The 10,378-nt window shown below is 37.4% G+C and overlaps 1 protein-coding gene across 1 annotated transcript; it reads right to left on the bottom strand.

Moving 5' to 3' along the window:
• Positions 1-2,385: 2,385 nt before the first annotated feature.
• Positions 2,386-5,708, bottom strand: LOC147394282 (uncharacterized). Its single transcript, XM_086453267.1, has 8 exons — positions 5,621-5,708; positions 5,456-5,550; positions 5,086-5,205; positions 4,542-4,977; positions 3,760-3,974; positions 3,363-3,661; positions 2,793-3,129; positions 2,386-2,514 (listed from the first exon to the last, which is right to left on the bottom strand). The coding sequence occupies exons 1-8, from the start codon at positions 5,706-5,708 to the stop codon at positions 2,386-2,388; spliced, it is 1,719 nt and encodes a 572-aa protein (XP_086309393.1).
• Positions 5,709-10,378: the final 4,670 nt, after the last annotated feature.

Genomic DNA, 10,378 nt, shown 5'->3' with positions numbered 1-10,378 from the left:
TCAGCCACTTTTTTCCTAAAGAAAAGATTAAAATAAAAAAATAGAGAGAGAGAGAGAGATATCCTCTTCAAGTCTCTCCCCTTTTTTTTTTCTTCTACACGTTCTTTTTTTTCCTGCTTAGAAGCCTATAAAATCTCCTAAAAATATTCTAAATATTATCCTCTAATAACAATATCAAAATCTGACTAATTAAAGAAAAATTATTAAAAATAAAATAAAGTCCTAATATAATTAGGAAAGTAGTGTTTTCAGTTGGAATTTTCGTGCACCAAATTTGGAGACTTTTGAAAATACACCGCGTAAAATCCGTGTCAAATTCGTGTCAAATTCACGTCAATAGTGTACATGTAGTAACTTCAAACCCGATTGTGACCTTGATACAGCCAGTATCTCTTAAAACTCAAAATACGAAAGATGTAGATAATTTTCTCAGTGTTCCATAGCATTTTGAATCATCTCAATCGGATTTGGATGAGAGAGTTATGCCCAAATTACAAAGCGATATCGAAACTGTCCAAAATCGTCCAATTAATTTCGTTTTGCACTTAACACCTCCATTTGCATCCTAAATCAAAATAAAAGAATAATCAGTATATTTAGGCACTAAATATGTATAAAGAACTAAATAATAAAAGAGAAAAATATGACATTTTACATTCTTATCAAATTCCCCCACACTCAACTTTTGCTCGTCCTCAGGCAAAACAAAATAAAATGTAACCTAGTAGAAACTCAAGGAAAATGACGAAGACTAACTAAAAACACTACAATGACATAACACAAATTAAATGACTCTAATCCTTCCAACTTACATCTCAGAGATCCTTTAGATGGTATGGCATAATAAAGTAGGAAGAGCACAAATTTACTTCAAAAATAAGCCATGGAGTTATTAAGACTATATACCATTCATACTTGGAGTGTGTGTGTGTGTTTTTAGCCAAATATAAGTATAATATGCATCCTCAAGTTAATGCACAAATTGTATCAAACTTTACTTCTCACGATGCATCACTCTGGTTTTCTCTCAATTTGATATGGTGCTAGCTACATTAATCACTCAAACACTTGTGAAAATAGTTTAAACCATAGGCTTGCTTGTCCACCCACTTTCCACATTTAAAACAGAACATCAAAGGATCAAGAGGTCTTTGAAAAGGTAGTAATGGGGCTAAAGGGTCAAGGGTTCATAAGAAGGAAGAGAAGGGGTATCACAAAATTTCTTCAGAACTAGAAAGTAATTAGAAATTTCAATAAATAGGTCTTCATCATTAAGTACCACATTTCGATCACTCTAGGGTAGATTTCATCAATTTTTTTTTCTTTGCTTTAGAGATTTGTAATGCTCCCATTTCTTTAGAACTCGTATTCTTTAAATCCCAACACTTCTTTTCATGTCCCTACTTTTCCTTTGATCACAATCTTTTTTTTTTTTTTTTTTTAACAAATTTTACACCTTAGAGCCATATGACATTCTCCCCCGCACTTGTGCTTTTCCACCCTTCCCAATATCACCTTATAAACAAGATCTAAACTCACTAATTCCAAAGAAAAGGGTAGGTAAAGTGTTTAAGTTCAAAAGAGTAAGTGAATGTGGGTTAATGAAGAAAATATGCTAATGAAGGCTCAAAGGACTATCTAAGGGTCAAATCACAATCAGGACAAAGGCTATTTGATCATGGTGGTAAAATCCTAATTTGGCTCCGTCTTCTCCAAATCTAAACATATAAAATTGTCTCAAGCGGGTTTAAAGCAAGTTCTAGAAAACATGATATTCACAAGATGCACTCAGAAAAAAAGTTTAAATTGATATGTATAATGAATCAATTATAAGGCTCAAACAACTCACAAATATTGCGGAATTATGCAAGTATCATTCAATATATCTCCATGCTTCACTTTAAGATAACAGATTACTCGTATCAAGGCTAATGTGCATCAAAATTTCCAAGTATGACTACAATATAAGCAAATTAACTCCATTTATTATTTTATCTGTAAAAGTATGCTCAAGTCTATTTACAAACCAGATATCTTAAGAATAAGTTTCATCATTGAGTTGGAAGGAATTCTAAGAAGAAAACAATTTTTTTTTTTTGTTTTTCTTTTTTAAATTAAATGTGTAAATCCCTCCCCCACACTTAAATCCTACATTATCCTCAATGTAGATCAGAATAAGCCTGTAAGTAGAAATATAAACATGAGCAAGGTATTCACGAAAATCACAAAATAAAATAAAAAATGAAATCAACCAAAGTAAATGGAGGAGAGAAAGAAAATGCAAATCTGTGTCGATGTATCCTCAATAGCCTTGGTTGAATTGGATTGCCTCCCAGTAGCGCTTGAATGTTTACAGTCCTTCAGCCTAGACTTTGTACCTTGTTTTTAGTCATTTGTGAATGGCGCCTCTAGGAGGGGTACTTCCTCCACAGTGTGCTCTAGAAAAGCCTCATAGTAAGGCTTCAAGCGATGGCCATTCACCTTGAATTCATTTCCAGTTTTGTCACTTTTTATCTGTACAGCACCATGAGGAAAAACATTAGTGACAACGAAAAGACCAACCCATCTAAAACGTAACTTACCAGGAAAAAGTTTAAGTCTAAAATGGAAAAGAAGAACTTTTTGGCCCACAGCAAAGGCCTTGCCACGGATCATCTTATCATGAAAAGTTTTAGTTTTCTCCTTGGAGAGCCATGCGCTATCATATGCCTCGTTTCTGATCTCCTTAAGTTCATTCAATTGGAGTTTTCTATGTAAATTGGCCTCATCAATGTCTATGTTGAAAGACTTACAACCCACCACGCCCTATGCTCAAGCTCAACTGGTAAATGACACGCCTTATCATAGACAAGTTTGAATGGAGACATCCCAATTGGCGTTTTGTATGCTGTCCTATAGGCCCAAAGTGAATTATCAAGTCTTTTACTCCAATCCTTGCGTGTAGGACCCACAGTCTTTTCCAAAATTCCCTTAATCTGACGATCTGAGACCTCTGCTTGTCCATTCATCTGAGGATGATATGGTGTTGCCACCTTGTGATTCACCTTGTATTTCTTCAAAAGAGCCTCAATTGTTTTGTTGCAGAAGTGTAATCCACCATCACTAATAATCGCACGAGGCACTCCAAACCTAGTAAATATGTTAGATCTCAAGAAGTCTGCACCAACTTTAGAATTAGTAGTTCCGATGCCTTAGCCTCCACCCACTTGGACACATAATCAACAGCCAAAAGAATGTAAAGAAAACCGTTAGATGAAGGAAACGGTCCCATGAAATCTAGCCATTTTCTTAAGCTTTTTTTTATTAGATTGAGAGTATCAGGGAATTGTTTAGTAACTAAATAATTCACAATATCCGAATACCACGGTTCACTTACCTCAATCCCAAAGAGCTGCTCATCTGGGAATGATTTTTGCAATGGTAAGGTGACTTCCTCATATACAAGTCTGCTCAAATGGTCGGCTACCAAGTTTTCACTCCCCTTTTTGTCCTTGATCTCCATATCGAATTCTTGAAGTAACAGCACCCATCTAATCAGGCTCGGTTTTGCCTCCTTCTTTGTCATCAAATACTTCAAAGCTGCATGATCAGTATAAACAATAACTTTAGTTTGAAGTAAATAAGAGCGAAATTTATCTAAAGCGAAAACCACAGCAATGAGCTATTTTTCAGTTGTGGAATAGTTCAGTTGGGCATCATTGAGCGTCCTAGAGGCATAGTAGGTCGCATAGGGCTTTTGTCTATTCTTTGTCCAAACACAGCCCTAATAGCGTAATCTGAGGCGTCACACATCAATTCAAATGGTAAGGACCAATTAGGTGGAGATATAATTGAAGCAGTAGTCAATAAGTCCTTCAAATTCTCAAAAGCCTTCTTGCACTCCTCATCAAACTCAAAGGGAGTGTCCTTTTGGAGCAACCAGCACAAGGGCCTTGATGCTTTGGAAAAATCCTTGATAAATCTCCTGTAAAATCCTGCATGACCAAGAAATGACCGAACTTTTCTCACACAAGTGGGAGAGGGTAAGTAACGTACAAGATCTACCTTAGATTTATCAACCTCAATCCCCCTAGTAGATATAATATGTCCTAAACAATCCCTTGAGTCACCATGAAGTGACACTTTTCCCAATTTAGAATCAAGTTAGTTTCAACACAACATTTTAAAATAAGTTCCAAATTTCCTAAGCATGCATCAAAATCTCAACCAAAGACACTAAAATCATCCATAAACACCTCAATGATATTCTCAATGTATTAAGAAAAAGTGGAAAGCATACAATGTTGAAACGTACTTGGTGCATTGCACAATCCAAATGGCATTACATTTGTAGGCATAAGTGCCAAAAGGGCAAGTGAAGGTGGTCTTCTCTTGATCATCTTAGGCTATACAGATCTGGTTGTACCCACTATATCCATCCAAAAAGCAATAAAAAGGGTAACCAGCTAACCTCTCAAGCATCTGATCGATGAAGGGCAAAGGAAAATGGTCCTTCCTTGTTGACGCATTGAGCTTCTTATAATCTATTTAAACTCGATAACCAGTCACAACTTGTTGAGGTACCAGCTCATTCTCCTCATTCTTTACTACAGTAACTCCAGACTTCTTTGGCACAACTTGAACAAGAGACACCCACTTGCTATCTGAAATAGGGTAAATAACGCCACAATCAAGTAACTTAATTATCTCCTCTTGCACTACCTTCATCATGCGTGGATGTAGGCGTCTCTGGACTTCTCTGGTGGGTTTGGCACCATCCTCCAATAAGATTCTATGGACGTACATGGTTGGGCTGATTCCCTTGATATCTTTCAAAGTCCAACCAATGACGGTCTCATACTTCTTAAGAATATTCACAAGCTTCTTATTTTGTTTTTCCTCCAACTTCGAGGATATAATAACAGGCAACATCTCCTTATCTCCCAAAAACACATACTTCAATTGATCTGGCAAAACCTTAAGATCAAGTATAGGGGCCTGTATCACTGAAGGTAACATCTTGTTAGTTGAAATAGGAAGGGACAAAGGAGGAATAAACCTTAGTAAAATGGGTTGGGACTCAAGGGAGGCCACGGTTCAGATCACAATGTGCTCTTCAACCTTCTCCAACTCAGCTTTAGAAATGGAATCTCCATTCTCAATATAACCAACTCCTTGATAGAGTGTTACTTTCAACTCATCCTCTTCCATTGCTTTCATAAATCTCTGCGCAAATGAATCAATAATATCAATAGAAAAATAGGGTTTAATGTCAGTCAATGGATACCTCATAGCTTCAAAGATGTTGAAGCGTATAATTTCATTATCAAATTCCATGGGCAATGTTCCTCCATAAATCGATCTTTGTTCTTGCAGTCCTCATGAATGGGCACTCTAAAAGTAATGGAGTGGAATTTAGGGGCGACTCTTCCATATCAAGGACATAGAAGTCAGCGAGAAAAATGAGTTGATTCACCTGTACAAGAACATCCTCAACGTATCCTTTAGGATACTTGTTAGATCGATCAGCCAATTGGATAATAACATTATCACTTTTAAGTTCACCCAGATCTAAAGAAGCATAAAGACTATAAGGCATCAGCTCCTAAGTCTAACATGACATTATCAAATTTATTGGTACCAATCACACAAGGAACATAAAAACTCCCTGGATCCTTAAGCTTTGGTGGCAATTTCCTTTGGATGATAGCAGAGACTGTCTCATTCATCTTTACTACCTCTTTCTCACGAGTTTACTTCCTTGTAGTGCAAAGCTCTTTCAAAAATTTGGCATATTTTGGCACTTGCTTCAAACACTCAATCAAAGGCATGTTGACTTGTACCTTCTTAAAAATCTCTAAGATGGCTTGATCAGATTCATCCTTCTTGGTTTTGGCAAACATACTAGAAAAAGGTACACGAGCAAAAGGATTAGAATCGAAAGAATTTTTAAGGTTTTGCTCATTACCTCGAGGTTTTAAAGCATTCTCATATGATGATGAACCAATCACTTCTGTCTTTGATGTGGCAGGATCTTTCTCTTTGTCATTTTCCTCATAGTGGGTCACTTGGGCCTTCTTTAGGGTTTTGGGAACATCCACAATAATCTTTCTATTTAAACCTGATTCAAAATTACTATATTACGGGGTGCACCAACCCAATAAACAGTCCATCTTAAAATTTTGGCAATGGTTCATAATGACCCAGTCCATCTCGATCCAACAATCATGATAGACGGACCATTTAAATCAAAATGGAATTCAAACTCTTTGCTAATTCGGGTTTCAATCCATTTTAAAAGAAGAAAAATGTTTTTCAGAAGAAGAATGTTTTCTTGAAAAAATATTTTTCAAAAGAAAATACTTTCTAAAAGAAAAGAAAATGATTTAGTCTTTCATGAAAAAATGACTTACAAAAATATATTTTACATGGACCTTGGAAATGTACTAAAATATCGTTTTGTGTCAAACCAGGATGCTAGTTGCAAGTAATAACCCGATCGACCAGTTAGTCAAAACAACCATCCTGAGGATGCACCCTGTAGAGAAAATCAACTTTGGCAAATTTATGTTGAGATGTGCTCTATACTTCCACGAATTTGAGATAGACTGGAACCTTTTACGTGCTATGGCTAAGCGTTGGAACCCCTACCTTCACATATTCCATATTAGGTGTATGTATTTGTGCCCCACACATGAGGATTATTGTGGCATTATGGGAATATCTACTTCAAGACCTCTAGTCAGGCCCTCATTGAAGACATGATATTCTAATGACCTCGCCATAGGACTGAACATTTCAAAGGAAGAAGCCAAGGCCCTAGTCCATAATGGGAGATTGCACTTAGTACCTTTACTAGGCCCATATTGCTCCCGTAGTCATCCCATCAATGTAAAATCAGAAGCTTGGCGAGCCACTGGAGACTATCGATTGTGCCTAGGAATCCTAGCCCAATACATACTGACCTCCAAAAGTAATAGTCAAACTGTCCCTGAGTTCTTCATAGACATAGCCTCCTAACTTTCAAGGAAAGCCAATCCTGTACCTCTTATCTTAATTGAAACTTTCTCGGGTTTAAATGTCATAAAAAATGGTGAGAAAGAAAGTTTCAAAGGAAGCTCGCACCTACTTTATATGTGGCTTTGTGACCGTCTCAGAATTGTAGACGTTCCTTCAACCCTCGAGTATGGACCAGAACATTTTTCCAAAAGAAACCTGATAGTGCGACACAACTCAGTCAAGGCTTGGAGTAAATGGTTAGACTCTCGCATTGCTTGTCATATTGATTTTTGTCCGTTTGATCGGACTAGAAGAAACATTTTTCTACAAACCTGCATTGATCCTAGAGCAGTACGACGTACCCATAGAGTTATCTTTACCTCAGCACAACGCTTTCTTCCCTCCCGAGCCATTGACTTAGAAGTTAGTATATCTTATTGAGAAGGCTTAGAACAAATGCACCTTAAGGTATCTAGACGGACCAACAAAAGTTAAAGAGCCAGTTCTTAGAGCCAAAAGGATCAAACTTGGTAGTTCTAGCAATCCTGATGACCATCAAGACGAGGCCAAGTATCCATGTAAAAAATAGTTTAAGTCAAAAAGATGTTATTCAATGAATTTTTCTTTGTCAAAAATTTTCAATACTTTCAATAACGTTATTTTTCTTTTGAATAAACATTTATTTGGAATGAATATTGCATGAATGAATTATGTAATGGATTGGTGCACAACTTCAAGGACTCATTAAAATGTTATCAAGGGGGTAACACTGAAATTAATTAAATTTATGTTTGATGGGGTGTTTAGGGTTATCATTGCGCTCAAACTCAAGCGTCCACCTCCTAGTTGGAGTCGTAAGTCCAATCGATTAAAGCGAACGTCAGTACCACGTCAATAGGCAGAAATGACTTCAGAATCTGAACTTACAGAGATCCGTAAGATTTTGACAGTCTTTACCAATGACATCAACGAGATGTGTACATGAGGTCTTTGAACTTAACGGGGATGAAGAACATTTTGATGAAAATCTAGTGTTAGCCAAGAGGATGTCTCAGTTGGAGTCAGCTCTAAAGAGTATAAAGGGTATTGATGAAATTACAGTAGGCATTGAAGCTCTGAATTGTATCCCTAGAATTCATTACTAGAAAAATTTGTGATGCTTGAAATGGACAAGTTCAATGGGATAGGTTGTGCAAAAATGCATCTTAAGGTGTATGTTACTAACATGCACACTATGGGGCTCAGTGATGAACAGATGACATTGTTATTTCAGTGAACTCTATTAAGATCAGCTCTACGATGGTTGATGTCTTAAGATCCAACTATAGTAGGTACATGGGAAAATATGTTAAAGGCTTTCTGGCATCAGTATAAATACAGTACCGAGATTGAAACTTCAAGAAGGGATTTGGAGTCAACTAAACAGAAAAACGGGGAAACATTCACTGATTTCAATGGTCGTTAGAGGGCCAAGGCTACCCAAGTGTGGGATAGACCTTCAGAGAAGGAACAAGTAGCAATTATCCTAAAGAACCTCACACAAGGATATGCTCAGCACCTAGTACCCCAATATCTTCCTACTTTCGAGTCCATATTACAAGCCGGAAGCCAACTTGAGGACGCTTTTGCCTCTAGGGTTTTTTCTAACTCCTTAGATAAATGGTCCAAAAAACCTTTTGTTTCCAAATCCAGTACCAACCATGTCTACATAGCTAACACATCAGCTACCCCAGCTCAACACCTAGCCCAGGCTAATAACCAAGTTCACCTAATTCAACCTCGAACTTCATGTCAGTTTACCAATCTAGGGATGAGTCTCACTGTAATTCTTCACAAATTGATAAAAAAAAAAAAGGGTTTCTTACCCCGATCCAACCCCGACCTTTACCAAATCCCCTGCCAGCTAGACACAACTCTAATTTGTTTTGCGAGTTCCATCAAAACTCTGGTCATCACACTGATCAATGTATCACCTTGTGCCATGCCATTCAAAATCTTATTGACAACAAAAAAGTCACCATCCCTAGCCCAACATCATCAAATGTCACCACTAATCCATTACCTACCTATCAACCTCCACCAACTCTAAATATGGTTTCCAATACCCGATTACCATTTGACCTTGTATATCTCATCCATCCTATCCAAGTCAAACCATCCAGTTACCCTAACGTTGGAATAGCTTTCGTCGACGAAGTCTTCACCACGAGCCACAAACGCTTCAATCTAGCCTCAGACGATGCATATTGTCTATCCCCACCTTGTTACAATAGCCTCGCATTCACTAGTTATATGTTGGCTCAAATGAATCCAAAAATTCCTGTCTCTTTCACAAATGAAAATCCATACTTATTGACTGAAGAAGATGAGTCTTTCTCCCTCTCCTACGATGAAGTTAGACATATGACCCAAGGAGGAAGAGTCTTTAAGCCACTAGAAATTCGTGTTGACAATCATGCAGTCTTGACGAGAAAAGAAATAGATCCCATTAAAGAGAATATCGAAGAAGATGACTTCGTGATCAAGCAATTGAAAAGATCAGGGGCTAATATCTCAGTTTGGGATTTACTCATGGCTTCCACTGCCCATAGGGAAGCCGTTCTCAAAGCACTAAGTATAGCCCATGTCTCCCTCGATAGTTCTTCGGATCAGTTGGCCAGTATAGTAGGGGCAATTTATGTGGAAAACATATTATCTTTCTCAGACTCAGATCTCCCAAAAGAAGGAACAAACAACACTAAGCCATTACACATTACAATCGACTGCAACGGGATGAGGATACCTCTGGTTTTAATTGATAATGATAGTGCACTGAATGTTTGCCCTTTGAAGACTACCACTTGCCTCAGGTTTAAAGTTGAAGATCTCTAGCCCACTAATCAGGGTGTTAGGGCATATGATAACACCAAGAGGGATGTACTCGGAATTTGGAACCTTGGATTGTCCACAGGCATAATTGAATTTCCTGTAGAATTTCAGGTTTTAGACATCCAATCTTCTTTTAATCTATTGTTAGGAAAACCATGGCTACACCAAATCAAAGCCAAACCTTCCACACTACATCAGAAGGTTAAATTTATTAAAGATGGACTGGTGATCACCCTTCATAGTAATGTTGAGATTGTAGGGATTGTAAACAGTACAGAAGTCAAGAGTGAATCACTGCTTGAGATTCGGCCAGAACAACAGGGGGTAGAACTCAATGGGTTTGAATTCGAAAAGATATGCTTAGTCTAATGGGATCACTCGGTAAAAGAATATTTTCCTATCAAAAATACCTCCAATTTCTATATGGCTAACATGTTCAAGAACATGAGATTTTTTCCTGATATGGACCTAGGTCGTAGGCAACAAAGTATTAAAGATGCACCAATGATCAAGGAAGTCATCGGCACATTCG

The sequence above is a fragment of the Akebia trifoliata genome, chromosome 9, assembly GCF_017979445.1.
Source record: "Akebia trifoliata isolate Shusen 1 chromosome 9, ASM1797944v1, whole genome shotgun sequence".
Lineage (NCBI taxonomy): Eukaryota > Viridiplantae > Streptophyta > Magnoliopsida > Ranunculales > Lardizabalaceae > Akebia > Akebia trifoliata.
This window is presented reverse-complemented; position numbering and strand designations above follow the sequence as displayed.